General features: G+C 35.9%; 1 protein-coding gene across 2 annotated transcripts in view; it reads right to left on the minus strand.

Moving 5' to 3' along the window:
* Positions 1 to 26,259, minus strand: part of MPP7 (membrane palmitoylated protein 7) — a 187,330-nt gene that overhangs the window by 17,136 nt on the left and 143,935 nt on the right. For both annotated transcript variants that reach the window (XM_008065326.1, XM_008065327.1), the window contains one exon: positions 12,648 to 12,818. In XM_008065326.1, the coding sequence (XP_008063517.1) occupies positions 12,648 to 12,818 (171 nt within the window). The remainder of the gene's footprint in view (positions 1 to 12,647; positions 12,819 to 26,259) is intronic.

Consider the following 26,259-nt stretch of genomic DNA (forward strand, 5'->3'; position numbering starts at 1 on the left):
ATCCCACTTTTGCCTCCTACCTTGGAATAGCCTAACAGCTGCCTCACATCTGGCCTGCCACTTTAATCCATTATTACCCAGCAGCCAGAGGTGTCTTTTAAGAAGCTGTTCTTGACATTTCTGGATATGTAGCTTCCAGTGGGTCTTCTAAAAAATATTAAAATCTCCACATGGCCTTCAAGGCTCTGTATGATCTGACTCCTGCCTCACTCTCCTGCCTGGCAGTACGTTGAAAGCTCTCCCTTTTCCTGAAGCACCAGGTAATTCCAATGCATTTTCAGAGCTCATCTCAAATGGCGCTTCTTCAAGAAAGCCTCTCCTGATCCTTTAGCCCATGGTTCCTATTTTTATGTTCTCAGAGTATCCTGTACATTCCATTCATAATACTTAAAAATCCTAATTGAACAAGTGACCCAAACACTGCTTACTGGCCTGTCTCTCTCACCAGAGTTGCCATAAGGGCAGGTGTTGTATTTGTTAGTTACCAGATTATGTTGTTTACCATGCCCACAAAGTAGGTCCTCAGTAAATATCTGCTGGATAAATATATAAAACCTCTAGTGTTATCATCACCACCTCAAGCTCATAGAAGACCTCAACTACTTCAGAGAAAACAGAGGCCACACATGGAAATGTCTCCACAGTCCTGCCCACAAATGGATGCATCTAGACCCATCTGTCTTTTATCCTGTCCTCCAGTCGAGCACTCACACCTGCTCTTGAAGACTCCCTCACCTGAATCTTCACCTCTCTTGCTTCCAGCACCTTTCCATTGGCACTTAAAACTAATAAAACTTTCCCACCTTAAAAGGACAAGAATAACAAGAAAACCCCCACATTTCCCTTAACCCTAAGCTCTTCTCCAGCCCTTAATCCAACAGCCTTTTGTATCTTCATGTCCATAGGCCATCATGCCTCCCACAATTTTGCTAATATCTTCACCTCTCTCAGGCATGGTCCTTTTATCACACTTGCCAAAGAAACCTCCCATCTAAGATCGATCCCACACCCCTCTCCACACCCACACCTGAGCTACAGAGTGCAAAAAACCCACACAGGACCTCACTGCATTTCCACACCCCAAAGTGGGTTCTGCAGCTTCTCAGCAGCACAGCCACACTCCTTCCACTGCACACAAAACCAAATGCGATGCTCTGCAGGTTTATGTGGATGGCAAGCTGTGAGCTGCATGTATGTCTCTAGTCTTACTTCTTGCCTTTTCTTCCTTGTACACACTGTCCACTCCACTACATGAACTCTCTCCTGTTCCTGGAAATGTGGCAGGGCCTCCGTGTGTTGGGTCCTTGTCACATGCTGCTTGCTCTTCCATGCACTTTCCTGTCCTCTCTTCACTTGGCTAACTCTTGCTTGTAGTTTAGAATTTGGCTTAGATACACCTTAAAGGAAATCTTCCTTGATGCTTTAAATTCCAGTTACGTCCCAAGCTCCTATTTCCTGAATTCCCACTACAAAAGGCTTATTAAACTATGCCGTAACTACTCATTTACTTATCTTGATCCTCTAACAGATCATGAGCTCTAAAACCAGGGATGTCCTCTACCTTGTTCACCATTTGTTTCCCCAGCTGACAAGTTGGAGGCACTCATTAGAATTATATATTCAAATTATACTCAGTAATTAAGTTATTATGAGGTTAAACTATTTGTTGCATGAAACAATGGACTGGAAGTTAAAGTTAAAAAACATTTGCCCTTAGAACATCTGGATAAGATGATTACGTAGAGCACTCAAGGTCACTAATGAAGATTGCTGGAGCTTACATGTGAACTTGGGTCTTTATGTTGAGAGAAGCAGAGAGGAAGGTGACGAACTCAGTCTAGACACAGTTAGTTTAAGGGAAGAAAATCTTGTTTCCTAAATGCAAATAAGAGCCTCACTGTAACAGAGAGGACGGGACTAGGGTTCCACAGTGAACAGCTCACATTGAGGTTAAGACCTGAGACTGGAGGAACAGACAAGATCTCCAAGAGAGAGATGGAATGGGATAAGCATTTATTGACTATCTGCAATATTCTAGGCACCATGTAAGGGCTTATGTATTTTATCTACTTTAAAAGTACAAAAAATATTTCAAAAGCCTTTCTTTGAAATGCTGTTAGTAAATTTCTGTGATTTTTTTAAAAACATATTGTTTTGCTGAGAGCATAGCTATTTGTTTGTTTTTATTTTATTGTAAACAATAATAAAAAGGAAACTCTTAAAAAAAATTTAGCATAGTTCTAAAACATACCCTTTAAAATAAAATTTTAAAACCCCAAGAAAAACAGTGGTACTACAATGGAGTGATCTTCTATATACAAATGAAGCAAACCCAATTATATGCACACACACACACACACACACACACACCAAGCAAATAAAACAATGAAACATTGAGGGTCCCGGCTTGCCCAGACTCTCAAGGCACCTAGAACTAAAAGAAGAAATGTGAATTTACCATTTCTTTAGGGGAAGTCTCAGGTCTACAGTGTTTCCTATAGTGTGGATACTTTGCTAAAACAGAGTCTAGCATTTTCTTTCTTTTTAAAAAATCTCAGCTACTACCCAAGTCAAAAAACCAGTGATTTATTTTTAACTCTAGAGAAAAAACTAGGTGTATTTGAATTGGTGGGAAACAGTATACCATCTCCAACATGATACCTTAGAATTTTTGACTAATTTGATTTTGGACCTATGTGATGGCTTTATCATCTAACTCTCATGCAAGTGACTTCACCGTACAACCATGAAGTATACACTCACAGAGTATGCCAAGAATGTTCAGTGACAAATAATTTTGTTTGAAATTTTTTCCTTAAATTAGGTTATTTCAGGCTGTCATCTTCAAAGGTTTGACATGTCCTCCCAAAAAGGTTAAAATAGAGACATAATTTTGATCATTCTAGTATAAAATTGCTCGGCAGGCCTACAAACAGCATCTTCCCTGCTGGGGCCTTCGATCAGTTTTGCCATCCACACTCTGACTTTAAAAGGCCACAACTCAGATCCACGTTCCTGTCCTGTAACTTCCCTCTACACTTAGGCATACATTTTTTAGTTGGCTGGTTTGTATTCAGAACACTGAATCTACTTACACTGCAGGCAGTTTAGGGATGCACACTGAGCTAGGTTCATTCATGTGCCTCTGCAATAGGATGGATTCATTTTCCCCTTAAATATATTCATTTTTACAACTGATGAATTACATTTATATGCATGTATATATAAACAGGTTACTGTGTACTTTGTTTTCAGTTGTGCTTACAGATGATAGAGTGAAGCAATGAAGAGAGTCTAGACAGCACATCTTTAAATCACAGAAATTGGGTTGTGGGATGGCGATGATGATGATAACAGCAGTGGCAAGATGAGGTCTATTTACGTGTTACATGGTTTACATACACCCTCACTAAAACCCTCAAAACATCCCTGCAAAAAAGGCATCATTATTCTCATTTTACAGATGAGAACACTGAGACAGTGAAAGATTAGGTAATTTTCCAAAGGTCACACATCTGGAATGTGGCTTAGCTAGTGTTCACAAGTCTGTCTGTCTGATTCAAAAGTCTGCATTCTTTCCACTCTACCTACGATCTTATCAAAAGAATGCTGATAAAACATGAACTCGGAAAACTTGCTCTGCTGTTTACTTATGGCTGTCATCTGGCACTCCGTGGTCGCTTTCACCCCATCCAAATGGTCTCACACTTCAGACTGAGACAACTTTGCGCTCATGGAACAGGCAGAAGCTCTGGCTATAAAAAGGGACAGAAGTAAAATCTAACAATCTCAGTGCTCATTCTATGCAGAACCTCTGAGAAGTCTAAATTAAACTGAACTAAAACAATGTGCACCCCAGGCCTAGGCAACACATGGGACACGTCTGTTAGGATTATTGATTCAGGACAAAGGGAAATCAAACACAAAGATGGTGTAAGTCAGTAAAAGTCAATTCACAAGAATTTACAAAACCATGTTGGAAAGGAAGAATAAAGCCATGTGCATCAAACCCTATTAGCTGAAGTTCCTGGGGGGGGATAAATGTGCCAAATGGATAATTAATAATTAAGATAATCAGAAAGGCATGCCATTTAAAATTATTTTTTATTCATTAAATTAGTAACTCCTATTGAAAGTAGGCAAATGTATTGTGTGGTTTTATAAAAGGGTTCATTCATTTTCACAAAAAAGTAGCCCATTTAAAATGTCAATAAAATGTTAGCAAAATTTCTATTTAAAATTTACATTTAAGAAAATAGTTACTGTTAACTACTTGCAAAGATTCCTTTATTTTTATCTTAAAAAGTTAAAAAAAATCTATATGCAAATTTCCAGTTTTCATTTACTTAGGAGAATATAGAAATAATATGACACCTTTTCTCCAAATGACCTTTAAGATGGTTGACATTATTGCCTTATTAGCCACATAATTATGAGAGACTGAGTGTTGTCATCGTTCTGCTTTAGATTTTCTTTTTATTTTTCAAATATGTTTAAGTGTTTATAATTAGTAACAAATGTCAATGTATAGGAAACAAAAAATATATTTTTATTAGAATGTCATCACAATATACTTACAAAATTAATAGGTGATACATAAACATTTTTCAACCTACAAACATGATCCCCCCAAAAGATCTACTTTAAGAATCTGAAACAGATATATACCACTAAAACACAACAACAAAAGGCTGGGCGTGGTAGTTTGAACCAGTAATCCTGGCTACTCAGGAAAGGCTACGTGGGAGGATGGCCTGAGCCCACAAGTTCAAGATCCACCTGGGCAACATAGGGAGCCCTCATCTCAGGAAAAAACCAACAACAAAAAAGCAAAGTGGGTGGAAAAAGTTTTGAGGCCATAACATCAATGCTTTAAAATAGCAGTATGACATTATCACGCTGAAAAGAATAGTTAATGGCCATGCTCAAGAGCACTGTATTTCAAAGCTTTGACTAATGACTTATTTGTTAGTGCACAAATGAAAATATTTATTAGGACAACAACGTATTACTAGTATGAAAATAATCTTGCTGAAATCAATAAAATGTGGTACATATTTTTTTAAACAACACTCATGTAGTCTATAAGAAAGATCATAAAATAAGTTTTCTTTGTAAATTCCAGCATAGAATTTAGGTGTAGTTTTTCTTAAGGTCAGTGAGTATCAAACTGAATTAAAAATTTAAATAAGGATGATACCTTATACATGGAAAGACAGTCATGCTGAAGATGACACTGTCCAAAATATGTTGGAAAGGAAACTTCACAAAAAAAGAAGAGGATGGAGATTAACTCAATTAGCTTTAACACATTATGTATTCATGTAACAGTCATAATGCATTCATGATGAAATCCTTTCTTATTAGAACTTATGTCTAATATTAAATTATATATTGAAGAGACATTTGTTCCTCTGAACAAGGACTATTCACTTTTGTTCCTGAGTTTTGCACATCTTGACACAAACATAAACATGGCACATCATGTGGAAGGGGCTGAATGGATATAGTTTTGACTACGTGCTCACCTCCCAGGTCCCAGCCTACTTCACATGAGCATTCCTCCACGGTCACCTCAAAATTTTTATGGTACTGGCCAGCATGTTACTCTTATGATCCATAGAAAAATGTCAGAATTACTGGAATCTACTATAAATATCCAAACTGCTTTTGTTACCTAAAAAAACACATTCATTCATTTGATTTATTGCAAAATGTGTCAAATGAAATCTCTAGGCCTCCCTCGGATCAGACACATCATAAAAAGTCTACTTAGCATATTGTAGCACAACTATTTTGTTGTTCTAGGCATAAAATCAAAACAACTATGCTATTATAGTTGACCCACAATCTTTGAATGATCATATTACTGGGTGGCTGGATTTTTATGTTTAAGAATGACAAATCTGTCTATAAATCTAAAGTTCTTTCGGAATGAAACCATATAAAAAGTATAGCAACTTAACAGTTCATAACCAGCTCTGATATGGTTCAGATTTCCTTTTTTTCTGTTGCTTTCATAGTAGGAGAAAAGTATTATTAATAAACTAGATTTGTATGTAAATATCAAAAGGAAGAGAGGAAGGAAGAAAGGGAAGGGAGAGAGAAAGGCAGGGAGGGAGAGAAGGAGGGAAAGAGGAAGGAAGGAAGAGAGGAAAGAAAGGAGAAAGGAGAGGGAAGTTTGTTGAAAGAGCATCATTTTTTCCAAAGCAGCTATTTACCCTGGATCTATGTAGACTGACTTAAATGCTCATCTCATTTCTATCTCAGAGCTATAACAAGAATGCAATAAAATCAAAAGGTCAAAATGAAACTATCCTTGAGTCTTGCTAGACTAAGCAGAAGGGGACATGGGGACTTCCGTACTCAGAATGACCTTGATATGAGACTATCCTGATCCCCCAACTCAAAATAGTCTCTCCTTATCCCCAACTCTCCATTCTCCTTATCCTGCTCTACTTTTACTTTCTTGTATAGTATTATCACCCTCTAACAATCATGTAAATGCCGTTATTATAAATTTATTATGAATGTTTTTGGTTTATCTTCTCCCATTAGAACATAAACAGCGCGAGGGCAAAAATGTCTGTGTGATCAGAATGGTGCCTGACACAGTCAATACCCCACAAAAAAATAGCTGAATAAACAGAATTGTGATTTATGCCCAGAAATTAAGCTTGAAAATAAATATTTAAGATTTACTAAGTACATGAAAAGTCAAATGTGATTCCAAGAAAGATCACATTTACCTTTTACATATAAGGGTTATAATTTCAAATCCCGCACACTCATAACTTTGACTATGACTTTTGGTTTTATAGTTATTTATATAAAATCCTCCAGCGCAGACTCTAATTCCTATAAGCCTTTAAACAAACCTCAACAAAAACTATGAGAATTCTAATAAACATATTAATATTCACATTTGGTTTTGAGTACTTACTTTCTCTCTGCTTTATGTGGGAGGCTTTGTGTTGTGCCACAGTTTTATGGAGAAAAAAAATCTCAGTCTTATAAATGTCTGCTTATTAAAACTACCTCCACAAGCAGTCTTTACATAGCATATAAGATTCAGTACAAAGGAAGGCAGAATAGTACTAAATGTTCAGGTTAGAAATGTGAAATATAGCAAAAGAGTTATTATTAGTTTCCTCTTATGCTGCCTGGCCAGACAGAACAAGTCACCAACTGTCGAAATATCCACAAGATGAAATTCTGCTCTGTTTTGGTTTAAGCCAAACACAAAAAGTGTTTTAGGGGCTTTTAAATACCAAAATGCTCTTCCTGCCCGCTCCTCCACCCCCACCCCACCCCACATTATTTGATTTTATTACTTTATATTTTAAAAATTTAAATTTCACTAAAGATAAAACTTGTCATGTAGAAAAATGTACTAAATGCCTGACATTCAAGTTTAGCATACTTATAAGAAAATACTTTTAAATACAGAAGGAAATTTAACAGAACTGTCACTGAGATGTTTTAGTGGCTAAAATGGGGCTTAAAGAATACATTTTCAAAAATGAAAAGTAAACGTTTCTGATCAAGGCTCAAAGTCCCCTATTGCTGTATTTTTGTCATGGTAACAACTCGGTCTATTACTAATTTCTTAAAAATTAAATCCAAGAATAAAAATCATGTAGTATTATGATAACAATACAGAAAAAAAATAATACTTTATACCTTCTCAACACTAGTTATCAAACAGTTTCAAGGCAAATACCATTTTTTCCCAACAACTTTGAAGATACTGGGTAAAAACAAATTAGGCTTGAGGAGGACCATGTGAACCATACACATTCTATCTGCCTGTACACATTGTAGCAATCAAAGAAATAATGTCCTATGCATACTTTTTAAAAATAATCATGACAAGTAAATAACTAATTCAAGAATAATCTGGAGTTTCCAAAATTTGTGTCCACTGCCTCTTTTAGATGGTAAACTGTTAAATAATATAATTTGTAAGTGTTTTGAACACTGACATTCAAAACCAGCAGAAGCCTAATTTGAACAGTTCATGTTTATCTTGTTAGTATTTATAGTTAAAATAGAAGAACAACTTTTTTTTTTTTTTAAGATGGGATCTTACTATGTTGCCCAGGCTAGCCTTAAACTCTTGGGCTCAAGCAACCATTCCACCTCAGTCTCTACAGGCACAAGCCACCATACCTGGCAAGAACTACTTCTTATTAAAACCTTACTAGGTGACAGGAATTAGTCTAAGTCTTTGCAAAGATTATTTCACTTAACTCTCAAAACAAACATAGAAAGCAGGTATTATTATTATCTCCATTTTTCAGATGGAGAGTCTGAAGCTCAGAGAATACTCAAATTGTGCAGTGTCACATGACTACCGAAGGGCATTACAGGATGGGAAGGCAGTCCACCTCGTCAGGGCCTATTTCTCACCTTCTATACTATCCTGCCTCACAGAACATAAAGAAATGGCTATCTCTCCAGGTAGTAGACTTTAATCTTCCAGTACTTCTAATGTGTCATACACAAGCAGAAAGGTTTTCTGAGCAAGGAATTCTGAGAAGAAAGCCACTAACAGGAAACACTTCTGAAGGATAGTTACATAAAACAACCCTGGCCGTCACCAGATTCCACTGTAGAATGTCAAGCTCACAGAGGCCATGGTGCAGATGGAGGTGGAAAGTTCAGTTGGTGACACCAGGAGGTTGAATTTTCCAAGCCACTACCTGCACAGGTATTCTTATATAGCCTTCCTTTAGCAGAAACATCACTAAGGTGTTCACATTAATGTAAGATGTTTACATTATTTCCTTTATTTTCATAAAGAGATATAGACTATTTGCTTGAGTATAATATGTAATCAAACATGACTTATTCTTTTTGAATAATACGAATATTTTCCATAGAGTCTATTTTGTTATAATGCAATTGTTACAGATTTAAGAAATACTGCATTATACCAGCAATTGCTCCAAAGTAGGGAAATAAAGTATTAGAAGCTAAAAAGTTTCAAATACAGTTAAACTATCCTAGAAGAATTACAAGCTTAAAGATAATGCTAACAATAAATCAGTTGATTAAAACAAATCAAATCTAAAATATTGCTGAGCAAATCCTGAACAGCAAACGGATTAAGACAAAACCAAAATGTTGAAATCATCACTAAAACACATCCACGAGAAAGCATAAAACCAAAATGTACTGCTGAGAAAAGTAAAAATCAAAATAAATTGCAGCCAGTTCCCAGCCACCAGCCAAAGACGGTAACGGCAACTGAGCCCTTCAAACAGCAACAAGACTTCTCTCTGTGTGCACAAAGCCAGTACCTTCTGACATCTGCATCGTGACTAGTAGCAATGGGTGAAGAGCAAAAGGCACTCCCCTAATTAGTCAAGCTAGCCGCAACAGCCTTGCCTTGGACCTTGTTAGAAATGCAGACTACTCTCTTGCCTCGCCCCTGAGTACCAAATCAGAAGTCACTTCTTAACAGATCCCAGGTGACTGGGATGTGTGTTAGAGTTTGAGAAGCCCTGGATCAGGTCTGGAGGTCAGAGGGAAGGGAATGGCTCCACCTTCTTTATATTCTTCTCCAATACTGTTTCTATGGCAGCCAAAAAACTATTAATTTAGGCAATCTCTGAACTCTGAAGATAGCTGATTGTAAGATCAAGCACAGAACCTCTTCTAGTAACTGGGATCAAACACAGAACCTCCTCTGGTAACTCCTAGGTGAGTTGCAGAAAATGTGAACAGGTTTGAGAGGGAAAGAGAAGGAAAGTCAGTGCAGAATACATTAGGAAGTTACTTGCAATTTTAAGAAGCATGGCAGTGAAACAGTAATGATGCTTCATTACTGCCCAGACAGCGTGTGGCATCACCATGTAGGGAAGAGTGAGGCCAGCCTAGCAAGCCTGCTGACACGGCCTGGGGTGGAAACACCTGACTCAAGGCGTGGAGGCGGGTAGGATTTAGATCAACATTCGATGCTCTTAGTAGACTCAGATCTAAACTTTCACAAAGCAAGGAGTTATTTGTCAGAAAAAGGAATGGGTAGACCTTAAGTCAAAAAGAAAAAGAGAGGCCAAGAGGTGAGAAAAAGATTTGGGAACTTCAGCTCCTCAGTGGTGGAAAAGGCTCAGCAGAGCCTATTTCCCCCCAAATACAACAAAAGGACCTAGACAGCGTACAAAGGAACAATCTGAGGGCTCTGGAAAGCAAACAGAAACAGGTAGACCGTGGCAGGGAGTCAGATCTGGAGCGGTGGCCACAAAGATGATAAAGTTTGCCATTTTCTTTTTCCCTCTTGCTAGCTCTCATGTCTCCTGGTCAGTATTTCAAAGGCTTATCAGGTGAAATGTGATCCCAATGTTGGAAGTGGGGGTGTTTTGGTCATGGGGGCAGATCCTTCATGAATAGATTAACGAGGGGCCGGGAAGAGGGAAGGGAGTTTTCCATCTATTAGTTCCCAAGAAAGTCTAGCATTGCCTCCCCTTGCTTCCTCTCATTATATGACCCCTGCACATGTGAGCTTCCCTTCACCTTCCACCATGAGTGGAAGCAGCCTGAGGCCCTCACCAGGTGCCCAATCTACCAACCAGCAGAACTATGCACCAAATATGGCTTTTTCAAATATATAAATTAATTATTCAGTCTCAGGTATTATTTATAGCAACATACAATGGTCTAAAATAGAGACCAAGTCCCCATTTCAGAGCTGTACATTGGTACAGTGGCCAAAGTAGGAAGAACTCCACCAAAGTTTTGGCTACCCCCAAGCTATGAATAAGTGTTAAGAACCCAGAGCAGCATAGCAAAGGCTTTGCAAAATGAACTAGAATTAAAACCAATGCATATGTCCCTGAATGATCCAAGCATCACAGGCATGGAACAGACTCAAGCACCACAGAAAAGACCAAAAACTAAATGGAGTCATGCAGACTGAAACTAACAAGACTGATGACCAGCTAGAAAATTTAACATTTTCCAGAGGAATACAACAACATTTCCAATCTACACAATGTAAAGTTCAAAATGCCCAGGATAAAGTTCAAAATACCAGAACAAAATTAAGCAACATACAAAGAACAAGATAAGGGTGACCAATTCTCAAGTAAAAGCACAACCAACAGACATCAACCCCAAGACAACTCTGATGTTGGAAGTACTCAAAACAGCAAAACATCTGTCTTAACTAAGCTTCATGAGGAAAAGGTAAACACACTTGGAATTGATGGAAAAACAAAGTCCTTAGGAGATAAACAGAGACAATAAAAATGAGTTAATTGGTAATCTTACAATTGAAAAAACACAATATCTGAAAGAAATAACTCACTAGGTGGAAGAAACTGCAAAAGAATAAAGTAAAGAGTGCGGGATCTTGGAATTCAACCAATAGAAATGATCAAATTTGAAAAACAGAAATAAGTAAGAGCCTCGGGGACTTGTGAGACAGTGTGTTTCTAAGTAACACAAGCAATGCTAACACCTAGTGACGCTGATGGCTACTTCCAATGTCTGTCCATGGGAGGGAGCATCGTTTCCTGGAGTCACTGCCATCTGTGTGAATAAACAGCCTTGGGACAGACCTCTCAAACGACTCCATCCTACTAAGGCGGTGGTCTCAGCTTTTCCACTGATTCTCACCCCCATAACTGTCACTTCGAGTTTACATAGGAATGATTAACAAAAGGTACCATGCTCCTTTATTCCAAAATTTCCTCAAGTCATTGGCTTCAATATCGGGAGCTTAAATACCTCTCCCTACATTGCTAAAGAAACACAACAAGGGTGGGCTGGGGTAACACAGAGCCTGTGAGACAGTATTAAAGCTCTAGTATAGTCACTACTGGCACTCCAGAGTCAGCAAATGTGAGGAATCAAGGAGAAGTAAAGAGTCTTTTGGCCTTAGTAATGCAAGGATGGAGTTCCCCTTATGCTATAACCCAGAAACAGATCGACAGAGACCTGCTTGGGAGGTCCTGCACCCAGAACAGATCAACAATTGTGGTGTTCCCCCTCAGTGTCCTTCCTCTTATCTATACCTTCCCTAAAGGACTTGCAGGGAGAGGTGGCAAACACCTGCATACAGCACTGTGGAAAAGAACTCCACAATCAGTTCTGAGAACACCCCTACACCCTCATGTTCGTGAAGTCTGCACAAGACACTTGCTGGAATGCTCATGGGGGTCAAAACAACCAATGTTTGTGGAAAGACCCATGTACGTTTATTAACGACTTTAAAGCCATTGTGTTAACCGACCTTCTAGACTGAAATATCCATTATCTTTTCTGTAATAGTTTATTTTGCTGAAGGTCTAAATGCCTTAAAATGAAGCTTATACCATGCTGCTGCCTCAAAATGATGCAAAACGAATTTGCACTGTGTTCCAAAATGTTCATTTCTATTATTTAGTTGCCTTGGTAGGCTTAATATTAATATCTTACAGTGGTGTTTGCCGCGCCATCTCCTACACAGACTACACTAAAATAACAGTACCATTCTTCACCGACATCTTGAAAGACAAAAGTTTTCATTTCAGAGACCAAGCAAAAAGTGTTCAAAATGAAGGGATTTTGAGCTTGAAAACTTCAAGAATGATGTGCTTTGGAGTTAAATTTTCATGACTTCACCTGTTTCCTCAGACTTACACACAAAAATAAACACTTACCAACCAAGACAACAAGTCTATATTTCTCATTAGTTTGCCGCCGATATGGAGTTACTTCTTCATATGTGGGCACATCGGCCGTATCATACTGATCACTTTTCTTGCATTCATACATGGATTTATTTGTTTTCTTATCTTTTCTACTGAGACGAAAACTTCTTCTAAAACCAGCTGCAAATATTAAAATAAATATATTTTTTAGCAATAAGAATAAAGAAAGAAAATCACAAAAAGCAAAAATAAAAAATCCCTCAAAGTGGGGTTGGATTTTATTCACCATAATATTGTTGTATGTATATTTAATAAGAGAAAAAACAGATACAACACAATTTCATTAAAACAGCAATTTATAATAGAATTAACTAATATTTATTGATACAGTTATATAACAATATAAATTGCATTTGATTCTAAATCATAAAGAACTCTTTTTAGAAATAATTGAGTAAAAACAACTGTAATAAAGTAAAATAAGTTAGAAATCAAAATAATTTATCATGAACTAATTGGTGAACACATTTGATATGAAAAAGTTATAAACACTATCAAAGTATTTTAAATATAAATGGCAAACTCTCATTCATAAATATTAACACATTTTATATAATATTCTAAGAAAAACCTATAAACATACCTGTGCCACAGACAGCGTCTATTGTTAAATAAAGAGAAACTAAATTAGGGAGAGTATAGTGTTAACTATGCTCAGCATGTATCAAGCTGATAGAACCGGGCTCAGTCAATAATCTGTCGGTCCTAAACAAATCACTTAACTTTGAACTCCAGGGTGCTGGAGTAAATAATCAAGCCTCATTCTTTTTCTCTGATGAAAATTTTATGCTTTTATAATTTGAAGCATATGAAGTTAAGAATTGAGTGTCACAGTCTCAATTGTGTCAGATGATGTTTTACTAAAATAATTTTTAAATAGTTAAATAGGTTTTATGCGTGCTTAAGAGCCCTCTTCAGTTCACTGTTATCACTTACACATAGGCTTAAAAAGTTTAGGCCAAAGTTCCTTTTCAGTCAACTTTACTTCATTCTGCTTGCAGTGCATACTCTTGCATTGTTCTGGTTTTATTTCCTTTCTAGAACAATGCTGAATATCATACACACCATTCAATAAGTCAGTGCAATTGCAATCAATTCTCTACCTAAACAAGTTTTGCATTTTCAAAATCCAGGCTTTCAGAGGAAAGAAAACAGGCCGCTTATGAAAACATTATATACATTCTGTATCAACTCCATAATACAACACAAAATGCAAGTATATTTTAGAGGTATGAAAATACATTCCCTTTGATAAGAATATTGATCAAATTTGATAAGTAGAGAACTTTTTTAAAAAACAGAAGTATTTTTTAACAAAATGCAAAAATGTAATAAGTAGTTGTGTAGCTTTTAGGGAATACAATTGACCCTCCAAATCCAGGGGTTCTGCCTCAGAGGATTCAGCCAACTGTGGACTGAAAATATTTGAAAGAAAAAATTGCTTCTGTACTGAACATGTACAGACTGTTTTCCTTGTCATTATTTCCTGCACAATACAGTCTAAAAACTACTTACATAGCTTTTACATTGCATTAGGTATTACAAGTATCCAGAGACGAGTTAAGGTATACAGGAGGATGTGGTAGGTTATATGCAAGTACCACACCATTTTATATCTGGGACTTGAGCATCATGAATTTTGGTAACTTAGGGGGTCCTGGAACCAATCCCTCGTGGATACCAAGGGATGATAGTATAAAGGAAGGGAATAATTATTATCTTTGAGTTTGAGAAATGAATAGGAGTTAAAATAAAAATATTTTAAAATAATTATTAATGACTCAATGTGAGTTATATGATTCATCTTATGGATTCGGAGTTTAATAAAATAGAACCTTCACAAAGGTAAAGAGGAGTCACAAACAGGACAAGTAATGAAACCCTTCGATGTCTCATAAAAAGAGGAAAGATTTTAGGGAAGCAAAAGGGGAAATGGGTCCTCCAGGTACTCAGATGAGGAAAAGAGGTATGGATTCTAATAGCACAGGTTCAAAGAGAATTCAGACTTCTATGGAAAGGGCCAGAGGAAAAGTTGTGTGTTATTCTTTGTTCTTTCTGTTTTCTAGGTTACTGAGAACGATTCACGAGAACCTAGGAAAAAAACGTTGCTTCTGTGGCAGTCTTTGCACCACACCAGAGTAGCCAAGATTTTCACAACCAGCCCCATGCTTTGGCACGTTTCTTCCTAACTGGAAGAATTTAGCCATCCCAGTCCACTCCCACTCCTACTCTATAACAGTAAGTGCTGGCCCAGACAAGGGTCCAGTACAACAAGGCTTCTGGTTGACAGTGTATCATACCAAAATGATGCATTAGCTATTCCAGCAAGAAAAGCTAGAATGCTTGTATTTCTTAATGCTCTGATTTCAGGTTCCCATGGCTCTTGCCTCATGAAAGGCAAAGACAGGTAAGCAGATAGAACTATCAATTCCTTTACAATTATTCTTTGTATGGAGGAAGTGTTTCCCTCAAGTCCCTATACACTTGCACCTATAGTACAAGCTACACAGGAAGACCACTTGAGGCCAGGAGTTCGAGATAGCAGTGAGCTATGATCACACCACTACATTTCAGTCTGGGCAACACAACAAGACCCAGTCTTTAAAGAATAAAAACAAAAGAACCTGGAAGGCAGGAATGTGTATCCCCTGTAATTCCACAGCACAGGAAGAGATATAAAGAGGACATAAATGCCTTATCCAAGACAATTGAAGTCCAAAAGTGAAAACCCGAAAAAAAATTTCTGGCCAGAGAATCACAGCTAAATCTTGAATTTCAGTGTGTTTACCTTGTTGAGTTTTTACAGTTTCCTGAATTTTTTACTTTCAGCATAAGCAATAATGAGATAGTAGGAATAACAGAGAAGTAATCAGGTTTCTCAAGTGAGGTTGCATGGATGTCAGAGATGGGACCACATTTAATAGAATGGTTTGGTGATACCAGTTGTACAAGGCTTGCTCCAGAATAGGTGCTTGATAAAAGTTTACTGAATTGAAGTAATTTAAAAGAGCAGCAACAAAAACTCTTACTATCATTTTCGTTTCATCTTCTTAATGTATATTTCAGCGAAGAAAGCATAATATATTTGGTATTCTCATGAGAGTTAAAATTGTATGTGGCAGACCAAAGGACAACACACTGCACATGAGGAGGCCTTTGAGTTGGAAGGAACTTGGGAGGTCTTCCGGGCCTGCTTCCCACCAGGCACAGATGTCACTGTCATGCACTGCATTCATTCTCAGAAGTTCCAGTATTGACTACCAATAAATGGAATTCACACAGGTTATGAAGCTCCAGTGCCAGGACCAGTGTCATCATTTTACATTTTACAAAACAAAAGAGAAAAGGCAGTCAGGTTTCAGGATTAAATAACTCACATGAGGCATTTGGCCTGGTCCCTAGCGTATGGTAAATGCTTATACATGTTAACTACAGATTCATGCTTGGTTATGCTTCCAGTAATTAAAAGAACCTTAACTCAGGAGGCCGAGGCAAGAGATTCACTTGGGGCCAGTAGTTCAAGATCAGCTTGGGCAACATACTACAAAAAAATTTAAAAATTTAGCTGTGAGTGGTGGCATGCACCTATAGTCCAAGCTACACAGGAAGACTACTTGAGGCCAGGAGTTCGAGATTGCAGTGAGCTAGGATCACACCACTACATTCCAGCCTAGGCAACACAGCAAGACCCAGTCTTTAAAGAATTAAAACAAATGAACCTGGAAGGCAGGAATGTGTAATCCCTGTAATCCCACAGCAGAGTCTAGTAAAAAAGGGGAAAAGTAAATTGAGAGGCTCATCAATACATTTTAAATTGGTTAATGTTATAAAAGAGACAAAGTATTAAAATTAATGCCAGATTTAAATTTGTTAAATATTTTAATTGCCTATTGTATCTTGTTAAGTGGTAGTGAATTTTATTAAGTAGTAAATGCCTAGCATATCTTGTTAAGTAGTAAGGCATTTTAAATACAACAGAAAGGTTTAGTATCTACTAACTATTCTTTCTAGGGATGTATGTTATTTGACACCATATTTAAATTTAAAGAGCATCTTACCTTCCATGGGTCTTACTTTTTACTTACTCCCATAATCCACATATATATATATATATAAATGCTCCATGTTTACATATACATACATCTTATACAGATACACACACATATATATGCATATCCTAGCCCAGAGCAACCAATAAAATAGCCAGAACAAAGGATATAACAAAGGTATGAAATCCACAGTCGTCAGTGATGGTATACTTAGCATGCCTTTTCAGGCAGTGCAGAGATTGCAATTTTCACATTTCAGCAAAATAATGAGTTATGGGTTAGTACACCTTAGTTAAGTCTAAGCTTAGAGGAAAGCAAACTCTATATCAGAAAAAAGGAGTTAATAACTTTCAGATCTTACTAGGTTCTTGTGTTAAAAGACCAAAAAATGTGACCTTAAACCAAAAGTTAGTGGGGGATTCTTTTAGATAAATGTGAACCTATTTGATTTCAGTTCATTTTCAGTGCAAGAGTCTTAGCAGGAGCTGGCTTTTAAAAAGAAGGAAAAAGGAACATTAACAAGGAGTTTAGGGTAAGGGAACAGTTTTACACAAAATGTATTTTTCCTTATATTTCACATTTTCATAATTTATAATTGGCTCAGCATTTTTATGGACAGGCTTTGTCCAGGGAGCTTACCCACAGCTGCTGGAGATTTGTGCTTTTGAAAGGAATGGTGAGTTTACTTTACTACAACAGGAAAGAGGCTTCACAGTGAGACTGCAGCTGCAGCCAGCCCCTAATCACAGACACGCTCATCTAAGATTTTCCAGCACAAATAATTTATGACAACTTGTTAATTTATCAGATAATTTACAGCTTTGTTTAAAGTAAAAAAATATATATATTAGTTAAAAAGGGAGAGATTTAAGTTGCTTGTTATTTGCTCCTAATTTTAATAAGAATGCAATCAACATCTCAGTTCATACCTTGATTCCATGTCACAGATGATTTCATCAGGACAAATTGCTGGAAACTAGCTAGATCCTGTCCAACTGCTTTTCAGATGGGTTAACAATGTCTATTTCCACCAGCAGTGTGCACGATTGCCCATTCCACCATTCTCTCACAAAAGGACTTCTAATTACTTCTTTAAAATCTTTACTGATTTGACAAGTGAAAACTGTATATCAATGCTGTTTTAACTGTCAGGAATTGAATCCTTTTTTCATGTTTATTACACATTTGCATTTCTTATTTCTTCTGTAAACTGTTGGTTAATACATTTTGATCACTTTTTTTTTTTTTGAGAAAGCAGGATTTATTGAGAGGACAGAAAAGTTCCCACAGTGGGGGAGGTGTCCCGAAGGGGCTGCCCTGATCACTTTTAGATTAGGATTTTTTAATAAGGTCATGAGCCCTTTGCCCCATTTGTTGCAAAGACTTAAGGCAAAAACTTAAAGGCTTAACTTTTCTTTTAACTTTTGTATAAATAAATTGAAAGCTAGGCGCAGTGGCTCATGCTTGTAATCCCAGCACTTTGAAAGGCCGTGGCAGGAGGACCATTTGAGAACAGCCTGGACAATACAGTAAGATCCTATCTCTACAAAAATTAAAATAAATGTAAAACACATATATGTTTGAACCTGTAAATTTCTTTCCTTTGCAATTTCTTCCATTGTTTTTATGACTTTCCTTAGTTCTGATAAATATTCACCTAGTTTTTTAAGTTAAAAAATGGGTTGCATGGCTTCACACTTAACCTTTTTTTTTATCCCATCTGGAATTACTCAGATGTAGTCATGAGATCAAGCTTGTGAAGTGTGGTTGTAACTTTATACTATTCTAAATAATTAACCAATGGACCCAGAAATACTTACTGAACAATTATCTCATTGCTTTAAGTACCAGATTGGAAATTACTGTCATGGCAGAAAAAAGTGATTCTTGGTCTGGGTTTAACTCATTCTTTTTATAATATCAATATCAAAACCACAGTATAGGTGGTGATAGTAGTTGATATTTATTGAGCACTTATTAGACGACAGGCACTACTTGAAGTACTTTATGTGGATTAATTTTTAAATTCTTAAAGCAACCCTAAGGTAGGCATAACAACCCATTATTTAAGTAGACCTTTAAGTGTAATAAAGGTGATTGCCAATGCTTTGGTTCAAGTATCACATGATGAAAGGAAGTTAAGAAGAAAGTTTGAAATATTACTTTGCACACATATGAATAATAGAAAAAATAATGAGCTTTCTGTTACATTATGAAATAATTTAATGGAAACAAATTAGCAGAGAAGTAGCAGGTCAACTTAGGGATTAAAAATAAAAATATTTTTTCTTGATAAAAGACATTTCTCAAATAAGTTAATACATTTTTATACCTTTCTGTATTCGAGGTGATGTGTAAGACATAAAAATATAAATGACAGTATCACTGGCCTCAAGAAGCTCCCAAATGCTAGGGGAATTAACTTAAAGTGTTTTCACAACGTAAGACCATGACTAGAAAGTAAGATTTTGTGCAAGAATTCTAATCAATCTGATTAATTTTAATGTTTCCTTTAATTAAAAAATTAAACTTGGGCAGTTATGATTTGGTCACTTTCAGAGTGATTTCCTACATTGCATTTGTATAACACTATTCATTAAAAGAGCATTAATCTTAATGCCTATAAGAATAAATTAAGATTCATTTGTTATTAAAATAAGTTTTACATTATAGATAAATACTATACCTATCTATTTTATAATTTCAAATGTTAGTGATTTTTTTTACAGTAAAAAACTTGGAAGTGACCAAGATATGAAGAAGTGTGGAAATGATTGATTAAATTATAAAACAACTTCTCAAAGAAATGGGGTTGAAACCATCAAAATAATCAATGCAAAACTATATAGCACTAAAGAAATACATTTGATATAATAAATGGAAAAACCAGACAGGATACAATAATCATACTTACACTATGAGTTTTACTTTTTTACTAACACAAAAATTGGCATGAATATAGAAATACAGAAGAAAATGTATTTAAAAAGACAATGGTTGAGTCATGTAGAGAGGACAGGGGAATTATTTGTTCTATTTTACAAACTCTGTATAATGTTATATAATTTTATAATTTGGAAAAAAACAAAACCAAAACACAGAGTTCAATACGTGAACAACCAAACAAATGAAATCTAGCATTGACAGATGTATCTGTGTGGTTATATCAACAATAATACAAAATATATTTTGATTCTGTCTCAGAGGAGGGTTCTAATTCTTCCATATTTTTAAGTGATTATAGCAGTAGACCAAGTTTGTACAGTTACAATAGTTAGTAAGCAACAAAGCAAAATCAATGGCAAACTATCAAAAATAAGAATATAATATAAGAACTAAAGATCAAGGATCAAGAAAGACAGAAAACCAGCTACCTCACCTAAGTACGTGACAATGAAACAAGAAAAGTACTTAGAGTTTTAGAACTTACAACCAAACTAATAAAATTGATAAGAAATCTTTTTTAAAGCCATAAATTATCATATTCTTTGGCTCCCACAAATAAATAACTGCAATGTAAATTTATAATGTAAGGAATTTTAAGGATCTCATTTTTTCATAAAATTTTCACCTATAAGATGGCATTTTATAAAATGCATGATCATTTTATGAGCACACATACCCATTAACACAAAGACCCTCAGAGTCAAGGTGACTCACCACTAACACAAATAGTCCTAGAAATCACACACGCGAATGAGAAGTAGGTGGGACTTGGCTTTCTGGTAACTTAAAGTAAATAAATCTTATTATGTTACCACCTCCAATTTTTCAAACAGGACAGTCTCAATCTTTCATTACTTTTCTTTTACATATCTAACCTGGTCTAATAACATCAGATATAATGTATTTCTAAGGTTTAAATAAGCTGTTAATATGTTTAAATTTTATACTGTTTGTAGCATGTGAAAATAATTCTTAGTGAAATTTTCTTGAATCATAACAGAAAAGAAGCCACTCTGAATAAAGTTCCTAATGTTTTATGAAATACATTTGTTTGAAGCAAACATAGTAAACAAAGCTGCTCAATTTCTCAAAAGAAGATAAAAATAAATATTTAAATTTTTTCTCACCACAGATATAATAAAATGTGGATTTTAATTTTTTTAATTGGAAGAATGGCCAAAAACATTGTATGAAAGTTATTTCTTGCATCTTAAAAATCAGATTAATTTGATCAAACAAATATCTAACTAGTTCAATAGGCACCTTCGTTACAAAGAAAAGAACATTTTACTATAAGTGAACTTTTAAAGAAGATTTTTTTTAAAATGTAGACATTAATAAAAACTAAGTAGCTGGAGATTACTATACAATGTTAAGTTCCTGACAACAAAACATTGAATAATTCTACTAAAATAAACACTTTGAATACAATGCCAATGCTGATATAATAATGCAAATCATAACAGACATGTAAAAACTATGTAGAAACATAGTTTTATTTTAATCTTAATTTAAAAATTATTATTGAAATGATACTTTCATAATATGCCAATCATAAAATTATCTCTAGGACAATGGAGGATAATTAAGAACATTTTAGTGATAAGTGAAATTCTTGGAAGAAGGTTTAAATTGAAAAATGCCAATACAAAACTATAAAAGTTATTGAGATCTGAAGAGAACAGGTTAGTCAGCTTCTATCTTCATCGTATTAAACAATGTCAAAAAAAATCACCAGAGAAATATGAACATTTATCATGGATTATATTAGCCAATCATATATATGCTAATTTTGTATATAAAGAGGGAAAAGGCTTTTGAACACATGAATAGAAAATTCATCTCTGTAATGTTACAGGTTCAAAGTTGCTCTCAGTAAAATGTAAAGAAATGTTCAAATGTCATAAATACTCCTGAATCTTTCAGTTTCATCTCAAGCTAAAAATACATATAGAAACTCAAAGTGCCTAATGAAACCATAGAAGCTAATATAAGATACCAATCTGCAATTTCCCAAGAAAAAAATTACTTAGGTCTTTAGAAGTTTTCCTGATACCACTGACAATTTGTTTTTAAAACACAGCACATTATCACCATCAAAAAAAGGAGAAACCGCAAAAGAATTTAATTTTTTGCCAACCAGCTAATAAAAAAATGAGTTCTTATTTACATTTTCAAAATACAGTATGCACCCATAAAATTGCATATATGAGATAGTTCTGAACACAGGGAAAAACTGGTTGTGAAATTTTAATGTTCTTTTTAAGTTGAGTCCTTGCAATCTAAAATTCTCCATGCAGGAACGATTTCTTTCTGTCAGAAAAAAAAATATTTCCAAGTAGTATTCCAGACTCAACATGCTGTATAATGTTGAGATTATACAGCATTCTTTCATGTTCAAGAACGAACCTGTATCACTTCTGAAAGAATACTTTTAAATGTTCTCTTTGCATATATTTTATGTTTTGGGAAAATATTAAGGCAGTATATTTAGACATAGTTGTACTTAACCTACATGACATTCGTTAATAAAATGACTGAGTATTGGACCAAATGGGAATTTACCAGATTTATAAAACAGTCAGTGTAACTTGTTGAGGATCAATAGTGCTTCAACACTGGAGAATGGGGGAGAAATACAAAAGAGGATTAGGGAAAAAACGCATAGAAGCAGAGATGGGTAAATCACATTTAAAAGAAAAAACAGCAAATAGAGAGTTTCGTTTTTATTTAACTTTATGGTAAACCCTTTAGTTAAATAGAAAGAACAGTCTTAACTTACATAAGTCCCAAAACTGATCTTGTTTTAAAAGAATGCATGAAGTACTCCAGAGCATGGGCAAAAGTGGAAAAAAACATTGATTTTTCAGGAAACCATTTGCAAGAAAATATGTTAGAAAAGAGATTCATGATAGGCAGTGCTTTGTGAATTGATTAGAAGAAGTTTTCTATAATGAACTAACCAGAGGAAAACATTCTATAATTCTTACCAACATTTAAAAAATTACTCTTCATATGGATTATTTTGTACTGCAGTAGGAAAAAGGAGACTCTCTAAAGCTGGCTGTTCAACCATCGAGCAGCAACAACATTTTGGAAGGCAACACACTGTTTTGGAGGAGCAAAAACACATGCACTTCCACACCACTCACCAAAGCTAAACAACATCTTCAAAAGCTTACAGGAGGAAATGAATACCTCCTAATAATTCATATATACATATGTAGGTATATTAATATATGGTTTGACAATCTTTCTATATAGGCAGCTCTTGATTACAGCGATTCAACTTTAGAAGGTATACTTTCCTGCAAATCATATTTACAGTACACTACCAATTTACCTTCATGTTGTTATTATATTATTTTTTTAATGTATGAAAACTTCACCTAACTTACATTGCTCAGTCACTAAGCTTTTCCCTTCCTTCCCATAATAATGGTCAAACTCCTCTTACTGATAAATATGCTGGCTCCTAAGAAAGGAGGTATGTTACACGTCAGTAAGAATTATATCACACAGTGTACTTTCTCGTAACAGTGATAGTTTATTTAATATGATTTAAAATATGACAGTCAAATCTTGGAGTGTCATGTGCCACTTCTTTTAAAAGTATCAACTTAGATCATTTTGATATGCAATATATTTTTCAAAAATGTAACCTGTCATCAGGTTAAGGGCTAGTTGTATATGCTGTTTTGTGCTTGATTTTATGCACTTCAAATAAAGTGAAAATAATCAAGTGTTTTCATTGAGCTATTGGCTTTAGTTAGATCAATAGTGGTTATAACTCTACAAGTGGCTCACAGACAGTTTCATAATTTTCAGTCCAAGGATATTCTGTCTGTACAGTAGATCACTTCTGTTTTTACTTCTTCTTCTGTAGATTCAAGAAGATATAAGACATGGAAGTGGGTGATAGGCAAAGGTAAGATCCTAAAACAAGCCAGGAACTCAAATTCTTCTAAGTAATTCATGGAAAACCCTGATGGGAAGATCACATTTCTAGGAACTCCCCTGGCTGTTTTCCAGAGCTGTCCTTAACCGGATAAACATGCCATGTGCCAAGGATATATACAAACCCAGCTTGTATACAAGGGTGTTTATTAAAACCAGTGGCACTGCAATGTATCTGGGAAACCACTGATACCTGTTGGAATCTGATGCATCAACAAAATACCATGATCCTGTGTATGACATGCGGTAAGTAACTAAAATGTTATAAATACATTCCATTTTGTAGGCTTGTGTCATTTAGATTACTTTTAGTGAGAGAAACATTTGATGTGGAAGACATATCAAACCTCTAAAGAGAATAATTTTCCTGAATGCACAATTGCCATAGATATATTTAAAAACTGATATATTTAAAGACGGATACAGATACATGAGTACTTAAAGTATAGGAGAGTGGATTAATTTTATGTGTCAACTTGGCTGAGCCATGGTGCCCAGATATTTGACCAAACAGTACTCTGGATATTTCTGTTTTGTAGATGAGAATAATACTTAAACTGGTGGACTTTGAGTGAAGCAGACTGGTAGACTGCCTTCTGCATCATCTGGGTGGGCCTCACCCAATCAGTCAAAGGTTTCCCCAGAACAAAGACTGATGTCCCCTTATACACAAGGAATTCTACCAGTGGACTGTCCTGAGATGCCCTTTAACAGGTTGAGGAAGTTCTCCTTCACTCTTAGTTAAGTTTTTATCATGAAAGTATAATGATACTTTGTCTAATGCTTTTCAGCCCAACCAAGCTGCCAAAACTGCTCATGAAGGTCACCTCCACATTGCTAAGTCCATGGTCAATTCCCATTCCTCATCTTCTCTGACCTCTCAGCAGCATTTGTCATGGTTGATTCCTCCTTTCTTAAAACTTTGTTTTTCCTCCTACTTGACTTTGGGTTCTTCTCTGGCCTGTATCTCCACTCTCTCCCCTGGTGATCTCACTCAGCTTCTGCTTCAAATATGCTCTAGCTCGAACGTGACAACTCCCGCATTCTGCCTGAATATTTTCAACTCAGTATGTCCCAGATGGAACCCCTGATCTTCCCTCACCCAACCCACTCCACACAGACTTTCCCATCTCAGTCAATAGGAACTCCATCCTTGCAGTTAGTAAGTCCAAAAACTGTACACTCATCCTTGATTCTCCAATTTGCTAAAACATGTTGTCAGTTCCACCTTCAAAATGTGCCCAGAATCAGATGTCTTCTGTCTTCTGACTACCGCAGCAGATAACACCCTGGCTCCGGCCACAATTGCTCCTTGCCTGAATTACTGCAGTAGCTCCCTGTTTCTGTGCTTGCTCCTTTACATCTTTTTTTTTTTTTCCCAACAGATCAGCCTGCCTGTCCCTTACAAATACAAGTCGGGTCATATTACTACTTCACTAAACATTCCTCCTTTTCACACACTCCTCCTCACCTTAACCATTTTGTTGACAACGTTAGCTCCTCTTACTCTCCTTGTTCACTGCTCTGGCACCCTAGTCTCCTGACTCACCCCAGATGCATCGGGCATCCTGCACATGTCATACTACTGTCTGGAATACTCATTCCTCAGGAAGCCTCTCTTCAGGTCTTCATTCAAACATGACCTCAACAGAGTGGCTTTCTTTGGCCATCTCATTTAATTTGAAAGGCCATGTACCAGCTTCCTCATCCTCCCATTCCTGCCTTACTTTTCTTCTTTTTTTTTTCAATTTTATTTTAAAGATGTGGGGTACAAGTCAGGATTAGGTATACAAGTGGTCATCGTACAGGTAAAGTTTGGGTCTCCCTTTGGACCTTCTTTGCCTGGTTTGAGATCAGGTTTACTTTTCTCCTTAGCACTTATTACCATCTAAGGATTGTATCACTTGTTAGCTGTCTTTACCCCTCCTTCCTACATGGAGGTACAAGGGAGGATGTTTGCTTTGATATCTGTTCAAATTCAGTGCCCCAGAACAGCATCCAGCACATAACAAGCACTCAAGAAATATTTTCTTTTAAATTCAGAAATAGTGTTATAAGAAAGTTATGCTCTTTAAGTACCAGAAGAAATTGCCAACCAGAGTTAAAGCAGTTGTCTCTTCAGGGAAGACATAGGAATGAGGAGAAAGAGAAAAAGGGCCTCACTTTTGGTCACCAGATTGCAATCTTATTAAGTGGAGCCATATGAAACTACTGACATTCTATTGTTTTTTAACCAGCAAAACAGCGATTTTATATGGTTTAACCGAATGCATATATTACTTTGCTAAAAATATAAATTTTATATGATTTTAATAATTTTGGTGTGGGAAATATGGAAGAAAACTCAGAAAAGTTTTTCTTCCAAGAAAATTATTCAGAGATTTGGCTGTATAAAAAGTGAAATACCAATATGCTATGAAATCTGTCCACAGTAAAAGGTAAAGCACAACCCAAAGATCAGAAGAAAACGTGGGTAACAGAGAAAGGAGGGTTAATATTCCTAAAATAGAAAAGGTTCATCACATTAACAGGAGACTGATAAGGAACCTGACAGGAAAAATGAACAAATATGTAGTTATTTAAGCTGGGGGGGGGGGGGAAAAAAAAAA

The sequence above is a fragment of the Carlito syrichta genome, unplaced genomic scaffold (assembly GCF_000164805.1).
Source record: "Carlito syrichta isolate Samal-C Ts95f unplaced genomic scaffold, Tarsius_syrichta-2.0.1 Scaffold308231, whole genome shotgun sequence".
Classification (NCBI taxonomy): domain Eukaryota; kingdom Metazoa; phylum Chordata; class Mammalia; order Primates; family Tarsiidae; genus Carlito; species Carlito syrichta.